Genomic DNA, 18,647 nt, shown 5'->3' on the forward strand with positions numbered 1-18,647 from the left:
TCTATTATTACGATTGATAAATATATAGGTTAAACCTATAACTCACCAACATTTTTGTTGACGTTTTAAGCATGTTTATTCTCAGGTAATTGTTAAGAGCTTCCGCTGTTGCATACTAAATTAAGGACAAGATTTGGAGTCCATGTTTTATATAATATTGTTTGAAAACTGCATTCGAAGACATATGTTGTTGTGTAATATTATTGTAAACCATTATGTAATGGTCGTGTGAAAACGCTATATTTTTTATTATCATTTTTAAACCTTTAACGATAAATTAAAGGTTATGCTTTGTTTTAAAATCGAATACAGTCTTTGAAAAACGTCTCATATAGAGGTCAAAACCTCGCAACGAAATCAATTAATATGGAACGTTTATAATCAATAATGAACGGGACATTTCAAATCGAACACATGACCTCTCGGTTAACCAACACACCACCAAACCATTTCGCTGTCACTAACTTTTCTGAATTAAATCACAACTTAATTCTATTAATCCTTCACTTTGTTTTCATCTTCTTCTTCTAATATCAAAATCCATAACTATTCATCGTCATCAACAATGGGTTTTGTGATGGTGGGGCTGTAAAACAGAAAAACAAGCAGCGGTGATGGTGATCTTCGAGCTGTTTTTCCGACTGAAACAGAAATGTAATAGCAGCAGCAAAAAGCTTCGATGTGTTGGGTGTTGTTGGTCGAAGAGAAACAGACTAAACAGGTAAACGTTGGTGTTGAGATCACAACAGAAACCGGAAGTAATAGAAATAGAAACATCAGCTTTCCTGTTATCGAATAAGCACAGAATAGTTGCAGTTTAAAGATGGGGTTGATGTCGTGATCGATTGGTTGTTATTACAGGTGGCGGTTTTGGTGTTGATTTTCAAACAAGAATGAGAGAGAGAAAGAGATGGAGGCGTGTAGTGGTTTATGATGGCATGAAGATGGTGGCTCGATGGAGATAGTCTCGGTGGTGGTAGTCTATGGTTGAAGAAAGAAAAAAAAATAGGATGGTGTTGGTCGATGGTTTCCAAGATGGTGGAAGTGAGGGTAGCGGTGGATTGTGTGGTGGTCGTGGAGAAGAAATGGTGGCGGGTGTGAGGAAGAAGAAAGGGATACAAGTGATGGGTGTTTGTTGGTTCGTGTAGGTGTAAGTATGCATATATCTCAAGCATATATATGCATATATGTATAAATGAGATGGTGGAGACAACCAAAAGCAAAAACAGTAATACTTTAACATTCTCGTGACATTTAATTGTTGGTATACTACCGACAGTTTTCCCCCGAAAATTATATCGTGTCCATTGCTAAACAGTTAACGTATAAAAGTGTTCTTAAAAATCCCAAATTTTTAAATTTAGTTCATTTATTTATTTTGGTCATTAAATATTTGAAACCTGATCAAAAAGGTTCGTCTAATATTTATTTGTAGTTTCAAGTAATATGTACTGGGTATTAAAATTTAAACTAAAAAAGTAAAAATATTTCTATCAAATCTAAAATCTTCGTAATCGATTTACAGTTCAACTTTCATTTTAAATCTTCATGAACTCGTATTAGATCTATATGAACACTAACGAAATGCCAATCAAGTATTACTATTTATTATTTAAGCTCGAAATCATTTATTTTTTAATATATCCTCTTTCTATATATAAACAGCTTTCAATAACAATTTCAACTACTAAAATAAATATATTATATATTTTTAAACAAATAGATTTAATTTAATTTTATATATGTACAAGCAGTATTTATATACATATTTATATATATTTATATATCAATATATTTATAATAATAGTTTTTATTACATCGCATATTATTTTACATATTTATTTCCAAAAATTAAATCCTATTTTATTTCAAATAATATTTCAAATTATTTTACATTATTAATTCCAATTAGTTAAGGTGTATTTTATTTATTTAAAAATATTACACATACTTTTATATTTTTATTTACACACAATTGTTCGTGAATCGTCGGGAATAGTCGGAGGACAAATGAATTCATGTAAACAGTTCCAAAATTTTGAGACTCAACTTTACAGACTTTGCTTATCGTGTCGAATTCATATAAAAATTAAGTTTAAATTTGGTCGAAAATTTCCGGGTCGTCATACTCTGATGATTGGTTTTGGCATGGAAATATAGGTTTCGATATCAAAGTCTGTTGCGTGATCGTCCCATAGGGTTAGCTGTATCGTGTCATCGCTGAAGATATAAAGAAAGCGGTTAGGTTTTGCTGATGTTTGGCGTCTTGGGCCAACTGGTAAAATGGCTCAAAACTGGCTGTAGCAAGACATAGCCTTTTTCCATTTTCAAATATTCTGCAATCACCAATTAGGTTAAAGGGAATCAAAATTATTGATTACGAAAAAAATTATCTGACATACTACTATAATATCTTTGTAAGCAAAAAAATTTAGGCTCTAGTGAAAATTTGAATACATGTAACAGAGCTCTTGACATGCTCAACCAAATTGACTATATTAGTTATATTTATATATTTTTACATGCTCGACCCATTACCATTAAGTAACAATTCATACGGCACGTTGTCATAAAAATGGGTTGTAATGCCATGTTGTGTTAGCTTGTAACTGGTAAAGAAACCAACAAATAAACACAAAATACCTCCCCACGTTTTATGAAGAGTGCCCGTGAATTCAAAATGGTCTCCATGATAGACCTTAACTCGCTCTGTGAATAAGTAGCAGAGCAATAGCTGCAAACACACTGATAATCAATAAGGTATTGATAAATATGTGTGACACCTACAAAAATAAAAATATAGCAGAATAATACAGTTGATAAAATTGAAAAATATTCCAATCATTTGATATTTTTGATATCAACATACATACAAAAACACAATGAAAAAAGAATACATAATTACCTTTTATTCGCGACGTTGAGGGGTTAGCAAGAACTCGTGGATGATCATTTGTCGATTTTGTGGAATTCGTAATATTCACGCTACGATTACAAACCAGAGATACTACACATGCATGTAATAACATAAAACTTCCCCATAGCATTTTTAATACAACACATCAAGTATCTTAATTTGAAGGAAAATCAATCAGTTAATCATAAGAATATGAGTCCTCGTCCTTGCCTAACTTAAAAGATTACATATATTACAATTGCAATTACTTAAGTCATAAAAGTTTACTTATTTATTCAATCTTGGCCATATACTACATAGATAGCATTAGCTAACTGATGGAGTTAATAATCCTCATATTTAGTGTTTGACTATTTCAATTTTCATAGTTGTCATTTTATCCATAAAGAAACTATGAAGGTTTTTAAGAGGTGAATTGCATCACAATCTAAAATTCTCACACCTTTTTCCTATTTGATACCATCTTGTTTGTTGTTTATCTGCTATCATTGTATGTGACATAGTTATAATTTTGTATGATTATATATGTGAAATTAGTTGCAACCAAATTCTGTTAATTTTCAGATTATAATGAATCAATGTTACATCTAATTGTATAAAATGCAAGTAACATAGAATGATCAATCCAAAGTAATCTTTGAAAATGAAAAAATAAAATAAAAATAAAAGAACGTGCTTACGTTATTGGATGACATGTTGTATCAGACTAACCTTTAGATTGATTTCTAGATGCAAGGAAAGGAGCAATTTTCCAAATCGCCCAGTATAAGCATTGTGGCTCTTTCTTTTCATTATTCAGTATAAAGCCCCTAAAGCCCCCACACCATAGAGACTCACGTATCAACTATCGTGGTTCTAATGACACTGCATATACAACTTCAAGATTTAAGATAAAGCTATTAAATGACTGTTTTTTGTTAAACGTGAGTTAGCTGAAATCTTTACAGTGGAAAATAACTATATTTAAAAAAGTTATCTGTATGTCAACAACAAAGAATCTAAAGGGCTCAAATTTAAAGTAGACTCTCAATCAAAATCAGAAGCCGCCAAAGGGGGGAAAACAAAATTACGAACAACAAATCTATACAATAATACACCTTCATCTTTTTTTCTCTGCAGCGGTAAAGCATACAAACACCTGCTTTCAACTCCATAAAACTTAACAGACTACAAATGTGAAGCATTTTAGACTATTTATTTAATATGTAGTGAAGCATTTAGTCAAACGGTAGGAGTGCAATAGGAGTATAAACTTCCATTTGTGGGTAAAAATCATTAATTGTTTACAAAAACAAAAACCTACACTAACCTTAGTAGCGATTGATCATTTGGCAGTCGATCCGCTGTAGCTCAAGCAGCAATCGTTCACCGTCGTCGTTCACCAGCAGGGCCGGCCCTAGGGTGGGGCTAGAGGGCGACCGCACCCGGGCATCACATTTTAAGAGGCATCAAATCTGAAATTCAAGTTTTTTTTAAGTACGGTTGAGTTTTTTTTATAAGTTCAGTGGAGAAAGGAGAGGAAGAAAAAAAAAAGGTTAAAAGTTGAAAAGAGAAAAAATCTTTTGTTCCTTGATATTGTAAACTTTTTTTTACTTTGTCAGGTGTGTTAATTTTATTAAAATTCAATATATCGTACAACAGATATAGCGAATTGTACAATCACTTATGAATTTTGAAATTCTACTATAGCAATAGATGTGCCATAATAATGTGAATTCATAAAATAAGTTTACTGATTTCTTAATATAATACTCCATAATACCACTTATTTTTATAACTTCCTTAATTTAATTATTTCTACAAGGAACAAAAGTTCTTTTTTGAAAGTCATATTTTATTGTGACACAAATTTTGGTATAATATAAAAATGAATCTTTTTAAGATGTCAATTTTTGAAAAAATGTTTAAGAATAAAAATGTAAACTTGATATTTTTCTTTTATAATTTACGCATTAATTAAATCACATATGAAAACAAAAAGACACTATAAATATTTTTAACTAGACTCGAAGTCATCACTTTTATTGTAGTTTATCTCTTCAAATTGTCACACTAAATTTATTTAAAAAAAATTAACGTAAAAATGAGTTATATAAGTTGATTAGCTTTCGAACACTTGTTTTATAAATAGAGTAGGGGGCATTATTTGATCGATTCGCCCCGGGCAACAGAACACTCAGGACCGGCCCTGTTCACCAGCTGTTCAAACAGGCGTCATCCACCGCCAGTTCTAGCATCGGGCGTCCAATTAGATCTACAAACGACATTAGCTAGTGCTATTTTTCTGTTCATCTTATTCTCCAAAACAAAAACCAATCATGAACTGAAGCTCATCGATCTGAATTTTAGATCAATAATATCGGGAATTCTATCGGAGTTGGGTTTGTGTTTGGGGTTTATTGATGGTAAGCGATTAAATCAAGAAGGAAGGGAAACTCGCCAGAAGTTTCTGCCCTGAACCATCGTTGGAGGTTAAAAAAATTAAAAAAAAAACAGCTACAGTATAACCGTGGTTGGGAGTGAGTTTAGCCAATGGGATTGCAGAAAATAAATATTACGGTAATTAGTGTATATATAAATGAAAACACTGTTCATCAACTCAATTTTGACTTTTTCAACCCATTTTTACGTTTTTTAAAATTAAATAAATACAAATTGTTTTCTAACTAATAATATAGTAGATGCATTGGTGGTTTGTCTAGGCATGAAGAGCTGTAGGTTCTTATTTTGAGACTATTATATGTAGCATCTTTTCTTTTCCTCCTTTCTTCAAAGGATAATGTCATCCAACAAAGGGTTGATCTAAAATGATAATTTGACTCAGCTGGGCTGGCCCAATTACATATTTGATATAAATGAAAAATATATGAATTTGAATGAGCCGCAATTATTTTGCCGGAAGTAACAGTTCTTTTGGTGTTTAGAATATGCGTAATGGAGGGGGTCTTCTTAATCTTTTCTGGTCGAGAATGTCGAGAAGCAGTGTTTCACCTTTACCTTTCGGTATTTCTTTTGATGTCCCTCTCGGCGTCTCATCACAAACGTAATAACTTTATTTCTTTTACTTTTCTTTTTGATTGAAAAATATATTTGTGTACGTACTTTAACTTTTGAACACTTAAACCAGCTATTCCACTATCGACCCCCTGTTGGCTGCATATTAATTCACAATTTGATTCCTGCCATGAAGTTCCATCTATTTGTCAGTAAAAAAATATTAATTCGAATTGAACCATGACTACTATTCTTATTGTTGTGACGTCTGAGTGGGTTTAAAAGATTTTATTGGGCCATTATTGATTGTTAGATGGGCCTGATAGATTCACGGCCCATTTAGCTAATTATAATTATCAACTGCGGCTTGTTCCCCAAGACTACATAGATTTAGATTCCTTTCTTCTTCGATCCATTTCTCCTAGGGTTCATCCAAAATCTGTAAAGCACTACTACTTCAACGATTTTTCACGCTCGTTCTCAAATTGAATACAAAATGGTACGTTTGTAACATGTTCCTCTATAATTTTGAACTCCGATTGTAATTCAAGCCACCTGTTGATTTAATGTCTTTAATTGTGTGTTATTTTACAGGAAGGAGAAAGCAGCTTGGACGCTCAAATTGAGTCGTTGTTGAATATTGAGAAGCAGATGAGACTTAATGGCGATGTTGCCGGTACAAAAAAAGCAGCGATTGATATCATTCAACTGTGTTTTGAAAAACGTGCTTGGAAGACGTTAAATGATCAGATTGTTGTGTTGTCTAAACGCCGTGGTCAATTGAAACAGGTGAATTTTATTCTCAATTTTTTTTTATTAAATTTATAGTGAAATATTTTTCAATTTTTTGGTACATGTGTTTCAATTTTGTTTAATATTGTTATTGTGTTGGTTCCACGCTCTATGCAGAAAAATTATTAGACTCTTAGGTGCTGTTTGTTTTTTAAGATGTTTTTACCTGGACCACGTCTGTAAAGAAGATGGTCTGAAGGTCTTATGCTGAATATTTAAGATTGTTTGTTTTTGTGTCTGCAAAATAACTTAATCATGTCTGCAGCAGTTAGAAGTACATTTCTAAGTCTGCGATGTTGCAGACAGAATAAGACATTATTTTATCTTATGTCTTCAGGAAAACAAACAGTAAAAATGGTTGCGGGCGCGCAGATATAAGACTTAATAAGATCTGCAGACTGAAAAACAAACGACACCTTAGTAGTTGAAACTGTCTATGGTTCTTTAGATTATAGAATTTGAATCCGGTCACATATAACTTGCTTGAATTGAGCTAATACTTGTTGGTTACTATGGATGTATGTTTAGCTGGAAGAAATTGCTTAATGCATTCTTAAAAGTCCTAATCTCAGCACTGAACAATGATAATCTCAATTTTAATTGAGCTGTTTTACAGCTTTATATAAAAGCCTTCGCATCGGAAAAATATTAGTTGTACCGAGTAAACATGAAAGAAAGATATAGGGGTTAACAACTTCCAACCTTTAGCTAAGTAGATTGAAACAACTAGACGTACTTTGTGTTCTATAAGGTTCAAATGCTCGCTTGTTTAGTTACTTATTCTTTGTATCTTTCCCTTTGTTTGGATGTGAAAAGAAACACGTTAGTGTTTTACATATGCCATTTTATTTTCTGGGAACCCGTTCTTAAACAAACTGCAAGGCCTTGTATTTTTTATTTTTAAGCCTGTTACTCTGATAGAGTAATCAATTACTAGTCTATTCTGATATTCCTTGCAGTACTTTTATTCACTGGCTAAGTAGATATATAAGGAAAGGAAGAAGAAAATAAAGTGTTTAAGTACACTATTATATTTTTAACCAGATTAATCGTTTATGTGATAATGAGCTTTGACATGGGATGTTTTCCGCTTCTATGTTTTTTCTTTTTTGTTTCAGTGTTTGTATATTACATATTACATATTTAACCTGTTTTAGATGCTAATACTTTAAAAATATGCTTTGTGCTGTTATATCAAAACCTAAGGTTGTCACTGCTGTGGTGCAACAAGCAATGCAATATATTGAGGAGACTCCAGATATTGAAACTAAGATTGAACTCATTCAAACACTTAACAGTGTATCTGCTGGAAAGGTAAGTTTTTTTGGTATAGATTTGACTGTACTTGTTGACCTGTGCTTATACATTAGCTTTCTGATCCATCTTTATTTCTTTAGATCTATGTTGAGATCGAGAGAGCTCGATTGGTTAAGAGGCTAGCTAAGATTAAGGAGGAACAGGGTCAGATAGCTGAAGCTGCTGATCTGATGCAGGAGAGTGCGGTCAGTTATTTGTATCCTCTGTACTAATATTCAGTAATATTATATTATTTTTTATTTACTTATTACTTATATCTGATTTGTATGTAACAGGTGGAAACTTTTGGTGCCATGGCAAAAACTGAGAAAATTGCTTTCATTCTTGAACAAGTAGGTGTTATTAACTTTTTGAGTAGTATTATTTGGAACGAAACTGATGCATTAAAGATGATTATGTGCAGGTCCGTTTGTGTTTAGACCGACAAGATTATGTGCGTGCACAGATACTTTCAAGAAGGATTAGTCCAAGAGTTTTTGATGCTGATACGACAAAGGAAAAGAAAAAGCCAAAAGAAGGAGAGAGCATTGTTGAAGATGCCCCTGCCGATATACCGTCATTACCCGAATTGAAGCGAATTTACTATGAACACATGATTCGGTATTTTACCTTATATCATTCCTTTTCAATATCTGCAAATACACAGGTTTTGACCAGCATCGTATCATGTGAAATATTCTTATGGTTATGACGCCGTTTTGCCATATAATTTGAAGTTTCTTAATTCTTATGTAATTGGTCTGCACGAGTTAGATTTCCTTTTCTGAAAGTTGAATTTTTTCAGCCAAAACACAATCTGATTCTGATGATAGGATAGCAACATTGGAATTCATCACCTGTAAATTGATTACCTTGTTTGTGACCTGTGTGAAAATGATAACCTGCCATTTATATGTGGGTGTGATACCTCCATTAGGCAATCTCCTAATCAAATTTGACAAAAATAATGTACGAAGTTCATCTTTTTTGTGTATGTCCTTGTACTCTGAAAATGAATGTCAAAGGAGGGCTAAAAGTAGAATTTTTTTGTCATTATAATGCATGCATTCAACACATGCCTTGTCATAACCCACAATCGTTAAGTTTAACACTATTTTTAATTACTTATTGATTTGTGCAGATACTACTCACACAGCAATGAGTATCTTGAAATAGCTCGGTGTTACAAATCAATATACGAGATCCCTTCTGTCAAAGAGGACCCTGCTAAGTGGATACCCGTAAGCAATCTTTTTTCCTTTTCTGTTTATTATTATAGTTGGAATCAAGATATTCTAAAATTGTTTTTAATGATAGTAATAAAGCATATTTATTCTTTGCATAGGTATTGAGAAAAATTTGCTGGTATTTAGTACTGGCACCACATGATCCTATGCAGTCAAGCCTTTTAAACTCTACCTTGGATGATAAGAATCTATCCGAAATTCCTCATTTCAGGTATTATTTCTACTGTAATACTATTTTTTAACCTCGTTTCAAAATGCAACCTTAAAACATTTTAATGAATCTGTGTTTTTCTACAAGGTCACTTTTAAAACAACTGATCACAATGGAGGTCGTTCAGTGGACCGCCTTATGGAACACGTTCAAAGATGAGTTCGAGAACGAAAAGAACATGCTCGGTGGCTCCTTAGGAGACAAAGCCGCTGAGGATCTAAAAGAGAGAGTTATAGAGCATAATATCCTTGTTGTCTCGAAGTACTATGCACGGATAACAGTAAAACGTCTGGCTGAGCTTCTTTGTCTTACTGTTGAGGTCTGTGTTCTACATAGTGTAATTAGAAACATATAAACATACATTGCATACTCACACATATAATTTGTTGGTATTTCAGGAAGCTGAACAACATTTGTCTGATATGGTGGTATCAAAGGCACTGGTTGCAAAGGTAGACAGACCAATGGGTGTTGTCTGCTTTCAGTCGGCCAAAGATAGCAATGACATCTTGAACTCGTGGGCCTCAAACTTGGAGAAACTACTTGACCTTGTTGAAAAAAGCTGCCATCAAATTCACAAGGAAACTATGGTTCACAAAGCTGCTTTGAAAGCATTATAATAGTGTTGTTACCACTCTCTGTACTATTTTCTTGTTCACTTATAGTTGCTAGTGTAACTTGAATGGCTTGCATGTGTTTTCGGCATCAAAGACAGAAGCATTTATATGCTACTTTTGTTCCCTTTGATTTGTTTCAGATTGGTTAAAAATTTCTAATGTGTATTATTGTTACAGTATCCTGCAGTCTTCTTTTAATCATCGTTTTGATAACTTCATATAGGGACACACTAATGATTTCGAGCTTAATGTCTTTCAAGGCGATTTCTTTTTCATCTCTCCGCTTATCATTAGCTCGAAGAGTTGGTTGTTAGGGTTGTGATATCTCATCTTTATGTAATTGGAACAGCAAATTAAAATAACAGCAAATTAAAATAACAGCATCAAAAGTGTCTGACTGTTCTAACAGGCGCTCATCTGAAAATGTATCAAATATAATTGGTGCACGTTTGTAGGCGGAAATAGGAACCTTTTTTTACATCATCAACATCAATTTTTATGGCACATGATTATGTTAGCTTCTGGTAATGTCAAACTTGCTTGATAACTCGAATACTTCATCTTAATGATCCATGAACGACAAATCTTATCATCTGAGTGTTAGTCAAATAGGTTTAACTTTCTACAGTTATCCAATTATAAAACAATATATGGACGTATTCAGTTTCGATAGTTATGGAATTATAAAACATTATATGGACGTTTTAAAACGTACTTTTAACTATGTGAAAGAACTAATAAAATGAAATATACTAACAAATTTGATTAGTTTGATTTTGGTTAATAACTCAACTCAATCCAACTCAACAATACAATGAATACCCTTAACTTGTACGATACAAGTTAAGTGGATAAATTCAATATAATAATCTCTTTATTTCGTTTCAATGATTGATGATCATAGAGTCCTTTAATCCCTTCGCCGTTATGTATAAACATGTTATTCTATTTGTAAAGATATTTTAGAGGGTGCGTTTAATGAAATAAATGACTATGCGGTTAATGGTTCAATAGTTCAAAATCTGAATAATTCAAAGGTTCATATTGAACTAGGTCCTAAACGATAATAACGTGCTTAATTATCATTATGGATAATGTGAATGAATGTACTAAAAATAAAAGAATATAATCACTTAACATCATATGTGCATTCAATGAATTATCGGTATTTTCTCGACTGTCGACACTGTTATTTTTTTCTTTTTTTTTGTGCATTTTAGGTTTTCCTTTGTTAGCGTGTTTAGACATTATATGTCTCATAGCAAAGTGTGTCTCCACCATGTTTGTGAGATTGTTTGCATTAGGTTTCTTTGTTATGTCGTTTGTTAGCCTTGCTTTGGTTTTCCTGGTGTATGTTTGCACTTGTTGATTTTCCGAATTCCTTTTGTGTGTTAATCACGGAGTACTTTTATTCGGAAAAAGAAAACTCTGAAATGAAACCCAAGAGAATACTGGGCCTAGATTTGGGCTTTTAACCCAATATAATTTCAAACCCTAGACACTATAAGTTGTCAGAAACAAATACGCTTTGCCGAAACCCTAATCTACGCCTCTTCTGTGTTTTACAAGCTCCATTTTCTGCAGCTCGTCACCATGGTAACCTCCTATAATATCTCATTTCTATTTTTCGCTAATTTATATTTTTCTGTTATTTATTTTGACTGATGCGATCATAATTGATTTTGAAATTTCTAATTCCGTTAATGTATATCTTCCTAGTTATAAAATTTAGTTGTGTTTGTGTAATTGAGAGTGATGAATTGGAAATCTGTCTACTCGCGTGTTTATATTAGGTCATCTGTTAGTTGACAAATTGTAGATGAAATCTATGGTGCTAAAAACAATTAAATTTTTTTAATTTCAAAATTGACAAGTTGTTGTTAGTATTTTCACATTTGAGTTAATATAAACACATTAAAACAATACATTTTTACATTCTAGTCACCATTTAACACTTTAAAACTAATTAACCTAATTGTTGAGCTTTGTAAATATTGTGCTTTACAAATGAAAAGTAGATTTTTATAAAGTTGCAGTGAAGTTATAAGCCCGTAGTTGAGAAATTTGCATTATAATTTATATTTTGAGCTCTAGTAATCTCTTGTTTTACCTGTTTATCCAGATCTGACATGATACATAACTGTATGTGGGCTGTGTAGATTAGCGATAGGTCTCTTATGACCATTAGGTAATGACATGTATTCTAACGTTATGCTTGAGCTTGCAAATAAGTATTAGGTTTGTAGGTTATTACATGAGATGGACTTGAAGATGGTTGAAGATTATTGATATTTCTGTTATGACGATTAAGTGTTAACATGTAGTTTGACTTTAAGCTTGAGCTTGGAATTATGTATTAGATGTATGTTCTGAATGTTCGTTTATACTATGGCTAATACTTTGTTTAACTTGAATATGCTTATCTTGTATGTGTGAATCATAACATGCAATTTATTACTGTACCTCTTACCTCATGGTTATGGTGTGTAGGTTAACGTTCCTAAGACGAAGAAGACATACTGCAAGAACAAAGAGTGCAAGAAACACACTTTGCACAAGGTTACACAGTATAAGAAAGGAAAAGATAGCTTGGCTGCTCAGGGAAAGCGTCGTTATGATCGAAAACAGTCGGGTTATGGTGGACAAACTAAACCCGTGTTTCACAAAAAGGTGCGAGCGTACATCATCTTTCTTTATTTATCTAGTTAAACTTTTTGCTTTTTTATTTGAATATTTGAAGTCTCATTTTTGCTGTGTTAATAATATTCCACCAATGATCAGGCAAAAACCACCAAGAAAATTGTGCTGAGGTTGCAATGCCAAAGTTGCAAACATATGTCCCAACACCCAATTAAGGTTTGCTCTTGATTCATACTTTTGTACACGTGTATATTACTATACGTCTATACACATAGCTGTAATTGATGTGTTGTTAATCTTAATCTTTCAGAGGTGCAAGCATTTTGAGATCGGTGGAGACAAGAAGGGCAAGGGAACTTCTCTTTTCTAAGCAGTTATGATTTGAATTATGAGTGTTCTCTGTTTAAGGTTTACAATGAAAACATGCATCAACTTTGCAGATTCTGCTTTTACTTCTTTTTTTGCTGAACATGATACTCTTACAAGTAATGCAAATCTTTGTCTGAGTTTGTTTCAATTTTTATGTGTTTTTTTTTTCACATTAAACATGGTTGGTGCACGTTTTTGTGTAAGATTAAGCTCAAATGTTCTTTTGAAGAACATAATATACAAGCTCTACTTTTTCAATTGGTTCCCTTTTTTATCAGCAAATTTTTTTTTTTGACCTCAGTTACATTAAGTAGCAAAGTAAGTGGACAGACTATAGATATCCTATCCGGATCTGATCTGTTTGAAAAATCCAGACCTGGACATAACGAAAACCGGACACGACAAAATCTGAAGCCGGATATTGGATCCGATCGGATCTCATTTTTTTCAAACGCGTTGTGTTGCTCGTATTATAAATTTGGGAATTCAAGATTGTTTAAGTTTTTATGGTCGATTAAAAATTAAATTTAGAAGATTATTACAGTAGTAACGTTTTATCGTACGAGCGACATCATAGCTATAAAGTTTCGTTAAAAATTGTAATGACGCTTGGTTATATCTTTATTTTGATAATAATATACTAGATTGAATTTTACTTGTAAAATGTTCGAAAATATTTCACGACAAAAAGATTTGTTAATCGGTTTTAACGTTGTTTACCCTCGCTTCGCGCCGGGGGTTCGGTTTTCAATGTATTTTATTGCGTTTAGTTTAACGATAATGTCGTTGAAGCGCAACTCGAGTCGAACTAAAAGTTATAACCCGTCAAAGATTTAAATGTTATTTTAAATTAACAATATAGGTGCATCTCTGCGGGTGGAGAAAAATATAAAGGAAACCAAAAAAGAAAAAAAGAAAAAAAAATTGTTACAACGGGTAGAGAAAAATATAAAGGAAACAATCGGTACTATTCATATTTTTTGCCTAATAGATATTTGCTGCTCCTAATTATAAAGAAACCATCGGTACTATTCATATTTTTTGTCTAATAGATATTTGATGCGGGTGAAGAAAAATATAAAGGAAACCAAAAAAGAAAAAAAATGGAAAAAAAACTGTTACAAAAAAAAAAAAAAAATTGCTACAGTACCGTGAATGGTACTGTTCACGTGAATAGTACTGTTGGTTGCACACCGATCAACAATGGTTGTACATCGGTCACTATTCCCGTGAACAGTATTGTTCACGTGAATAGTACTGTTCACGGGAATAGTGAACGGTGTGCAACCATTGTTGACCGGTGTACAACCATTGTTGCGCGGTGTACAAGTGATTAAAGCGTGCGAATAGTGCTATTCATAAATTTTGTCTGTTAGTATATATGTAAATAATAGACTACTTAGAAATAGATATTTCGAACCAAAAATTGAAGACCGTAATGGGATGACATGGAATCATAAACTAGTTTTGTAAGAGGCAACGATAAAATTATCGGGTGCTTATTATCCAACTAGTGTACTAGTTTTACACCAATTTTATATAATGACGAAAAAAATATGTGAATTTGCGAACTCAAATAATATTATTTTTAGACAAGCCATTTTCATATAAGAGAAAAAAACTAAAAAAATATATTTGGGACCTATACAGAAGGTTTTTTTATGTGTTAGAAGGCCCCGAGACCTCAATATAAGTCATTTTAAACTAGTACGTGAAACCCTCAAGTGAGTTGAGAAATTATAAAATTGCAAACTTTGCACTACACATGGAGAGCGATCAATTTCACAACATTGACGTTTTAAATTGGTGGCAATCTAAAGAAACATATTCAATATTGTCTGTTGTAGTCTGTGACTTATTTGTCGTTCAAGCTACAACCGTAACTTTCGAATCGGTCTTTTCTTTTCGTGGTCGAGTTATATGAGATAGAAGGTCAAGACTTACTCCCAAGTCGTGCAAGTATGTTTATGCTTGAAGGATTATTTGGACGCGGGAGATAGGATACAAAATCAAACGTCAATAGAATGTCAGATAATGACGTTGAAGAATGTATAGAGATGGAAGAAAATGAAGCCAGATTATCACATACATCAACCGAAGAGAATACCGAGATCGAATTGGAAGAAAGTGAGTATGAAGCCAATTTGTCGGATGAATATGTAGCAATTTACCAACAAACTCTGCTCAAGTTAATGACCTCGTATTTGAAGAATACGAACGAAGGCAAAACGCTTCTCGACAAAACATCTCATTGACGACTAATGTATAACGGGTGATGACAATGCCGAAGCTCGGTATACTTTATTCGTAATACATTTGTAGGTGATGGTCATGCCAAAGCTCGAAATGTATTAACTTTTGTATTATAATTATATGGTCCGAATAGAAGTGTTGTTATATATATATATATATATATATATATATATATATATATATATATATATATATATATATATATATATATATATAGAGAGAGAGAGAGAGAGAGAGAGAGAGTGTGTGTGAGATTTAATCAAGAGGGAAGCACTTTTTTGGCGGGAAGTAATTTTTTTTCCGTTTTTTTCGAATTTTTTTTTTCAGGCATCAAGATCACATGAAAATCTGAACATTTAAAAAGGACACTTTGTGATAATGTTATTATTTTTACGGTAAAACGCTCGAAGAAAAAAATAAAACATTCAATGCATTGAATTTTTCGATTCTGAGTTTTTTTTAAGAGGTTAGAAATTAGGGGGTTAAAAATTAGAGTTTAGCTATTAGGGTTTAGAAATTAGGGTTTTGGGTTTATAAATTAGAGTTTAGATTGAATATTTTAACATGAACGGTTTAGAGTTTAGGGTTTAGGGACTAAACCCAAAACACTACACCATAAACCCTAAATTGGGCTAAATTTCGAAAAAAAAACACTTCACACATGAAATGTCTCGTTCATATCGATTATAAACATTCCATATTAATTGATTTCGTTGCAAGATTTTGACCTCTATATGAGACGTTTTTTCAAAGACTGCATATAGAATATCCCCATCATTCCGGGACTCCCTTCGGACATGATAAAATCGAAGTACTAAAGCAGTTCAAATTCTCTGACTGGGGCTTGTTAGTGCCCATAGATCTATCTTTAGGATTCGCGTCAATTAGGGTGTCTGTTCCCTAATTCTTAGATTACCAGACTAAAAAGGGGCATATTCGGTTTAATAAATTCAACCATAGAATGTAGTTTCACGTACTTGTGTCTATTTTGTAAAACATGTATAAAACTGCATGTATTCTCATCCCAAAAAATATTAGATTTTAAAAGTGAGACTATAACTCACTTTCACAGATTTTTACTTCGTCGGGAAGTAAGACTTGGCCACGGGTTGATTCACGAACCTATAACAAATGTATACATATATATCAAAGTATGATCGAAATATATTCACAACATTTTTTTATTACGTTTTAACGATTTAAGTTTGTTAAGTTAGCAGTCCAACGTTAGTAATCTACAACTAGTTGTCCACAGTTAGATGTACAGAAATAAATCAATATATAGTATCTCGAATCAATCTACGACCCAGTGTATACAAGTCTCAGGCTAGATCACAACTCAAAGTATATATATTATTTTGGGATCAACCTCAACCTTGTATAGCTAACTCGAGCATTACTGCATATAGAGTGTCTATGGTTGTTCCCAAATAATATATATAGATGGGTCGATATGATATGTCAAAACATTGTATACGTGTCTATGGTATCCCAAGATTACATAATATATGTTAGAATACATGTATAATACAATATAAGTTAGTTAAGTTATGATTTGTATAGATATTTTACAAATTTCACGTAGCTACAACAAGCAAAATTATCCAATCTTGTTTTACCCATAACTTCTTCGTTTTAAATCCGTTTTGAGTGATTCAAGTTGCTATGGTTTCATAATGAGCTGAAATTTATGAAACCAAATAAAAAAAGTATAAGTTTATAGTCCGAAATACAGGTTACAAGTCAATATTGTAAGAGGTAGTCATTTCAGTCGAAAGAACGACGTCTTGATGACCATTTTTGAAAAACATACTTCCACTTTGAGTTTAACCATGATTTTTGGATATAGTTTCATGTTAATAAGAAAAATCATGTTCCCAGAAGAACAACTTTTAAATCAAAGTTTATCATAGTTTTTAATTATCAAACCCAAAACAGTCCGCGGTTTTATTACGACGGCGTATGTCCGGTTTTACGGTGTTCATCGTGTTTTCAGGTTTTAAATCATTAAGTTAGCATATCATATAGATATATAACATGTGTTTAGTTAATTTTAAAAGTAAAGTTAGAAGGATTAACTTTGTTTGCGAACAAGTTTAGAATTAACTAAACTATGTTCTAATGATTACAAGTTTAAATCTTCGAATAAGATAGTTATATATATATGAATCGAATGATGTTACGAACATCATTACTACCTCAAGTTTAGTAGGTAAACCTACTGAAAGTGACAAAAATTGATCTAGCTTCAAATGATCTTGGATGGCTTGAAAGTTCTTGAAGTAGAATCATGACACGAAAACAAGTTCAAGTAAGATTATCACTCGAATTAAGATTGTTATAGTTATAAAAATTGGATCAAAGTTTGAATATGAGTATTATCTTGATTTAGAAAGATAACCTACTGTAAATAACAAAGATTTTTTGAGATTGGATGATCACTTGAAATGGAATTGCAAGATTGGAAGTAAGCTAGTAACCTTGAAAGTGTTCTTGATATGTTCTTGAGTAGTTGTTTGTAAGTTGATCTATGTATGGATTTTTGAGCTAGATTGAGCTAGATTTTAATGAAGATGATGAAGAACACTTAGAACACTAAGAGAGTAATTGAGAGAGAGTAATTTGATGCATAAAAGTTGAGATGGAAATGTGTTTGGAGTAGTTCATTGTTAATACACTTATTGATATAATTAATTATCATTTTACCATGTTAAATATAGTGTAACAATATCTTAATATGATACATATGTATTTAGTAAGACGTTGTTATAACGATAATCGTTATATATATATCGTTTCGAGTTTCTTAACTTAGTAGTCTCATTTTTATGTATATAACTTATTGTTAATATACCTAGTGAGATACTTACTTATCATAATATCATGTTAACTATATATATATATATATATATATATATATATATATATATATATATATATATATATATATATATATATATATATATATATATATATATATATATATGTATGTATATATATATATATATATATATATATATATGTATGTATGTATATATATATATATATGTATATATATATATATGTATATATATATATATATGTATATATATATATGTATATATATATATATATATATATATATATATATATGTATATATATATATATATATATATATATATATATATATATATATATAGTTTTTTTCAAGTTTTAACGTTAGTGAATCGCCGGTCAACTTGGGTGGTCAATTGTCTATATGAAACCTATTTCAATTAATCAAGTCTTAACAAGTTTGATTGCTTAACATGTTGGAAACATTTAATCATGT

At 31.8% G+C, this 18,647-nt stretch overlaps 2 protein-coding genes and 1 long non-coding RNA gene across 3 annotated transcripts; 2 read left to right on the forward strand and 1 right to left on the reverse strand.

Moving 5' to 3' along the window:
- Positions 1 to 1,956: 1,956 nt before the first annotated feature.
- LOC139852840 (uncharacterized) lies at positions 1,957 to 4,301 on the reverse strand. The gene is made up of 3 exons (XR_011761199.1): positions 4,227 to 4,301; positions 2,644 to 3,781; positions 1,957 to 2,336 (listed from the first exon to the last, which is right to left on the reverse strand). It is a non-coding gene; the product is annotated as an uncharacterized lncRNA (long non-coding RNA).
- A 1,997-nt stretch (positions 4,302 to 6,298) lies between these two features.
- On the forward strand, positions 6,299 to 10,253 carry LOC139852198 (26S proteasome non-ATPase regulatory subunit 12 homolog A-like). Its single transcript, XM_071841424.1, has 10 exons — positions 6,299 to 6,410; positions 6,506 to 6,700; positions 7,910 to 8,017; positions 8,101 to 8,205; positions 8,296 to 8,352; positions 8,424 to 8,620; positions 9,141 to 9,240; positions 9,345 to 9,457; positions 9,545 to 9,776; positions 9,856 to 10,253. Exons 1-10 carry the CDS (start codon positions 6,408 to 6,410, stop codon positions 10,075 to 10,077), a joined length of 1,332 nt encoding a protein of 443 aa, XP_071697525.1. The 5' UTR covers positions 6,299 to 6,407; the 3' UTR covers positions 10,078 to 10,253.
- A 1,341-nt stretch (positions 10,254 to 11,594) lies between these two features.
- On the forward strand, positions 11,595 to 13,275 carry LOC139854126 (large ribosomal subunit protein eL42). The gene is made up of 4 exons (XM_071843450.1): positions 11,595 to 11,670; positions 12,565 to 12,744; positions 12,856 to 12,930; positions 13,025 to 13,275. Exons 1-4 carry the CDS (start codon positions 11,668 to 11,670, stop codon positions 13,082 to 13,084), a joined length of 318 nt encoding a protein of 105 aa, XP_071699551.1. The 5' UTR covers positions 11,595 to 11,667; the 3' UTR covers positions 13,085 to 13,275.
- The last annotated feature ends 5,372 nt before the right edge of the window (positions 13,276 to 18,647 follow it).

The sequence above is a fragment of the Rutidosis leptorrhynchoides genome, chromosome 6 (assembly GCF_046630445.1).
Source record: "Rutidosis leptorrhynchoides isolate AG116_Rl617_1_P2 chromosome 6, CSIRO_AGI_Rlap_v1, whole genome shotgun sequence".
NCBI lineage: Eukaryota > Viridiplantae > Streptophyta > Magnoliopsida > Asterales > Asteraceae > Rutidosis > Rutidosis leptorrhynchoides.

What these genes read in the sequence shown, in the direction of transcription:
- LOC139852198 (XM_071841424.1), top strand. An exon ending in ATCTGATGCAGGAGAGTGCG is followed by an intron (nt 8,206 to 8,295) that starts GTCAGTTATTTG and finishes TGTATGTAACAG; the next exon opens with GTGGAAACTTTTGGTGCCAT. An exon ending in TCCGAAATTCCTCATTTCAG is followed by an intron (nt 9,458 to 9,544) that starts GTATTATTTCTA and finishes TTTTTCTACAAG; the next exon opens with GTCACTTTTAAAACAACTGA.
- LOC139854126 (XM_071843450.1), top strand. An exon ending in AACCCGTGTTTCACAAAAAG is followed by an intron (nt 12,745 to 12,855) that starts GTGCGAGCGTAC and finishes ACCAATGATCAG; the next exon opens with GCAAAAACCACCAAGAAAAT. An exon ending in TGTCCCAACACCCAATTAAG is followed by an intron (nt 12,931 to 13,024) that starts GTTTGCTCTTGA and finishes TTAATCTTTCAG; the next exon opens with AGGTGCAAGCATTTTGAGAT.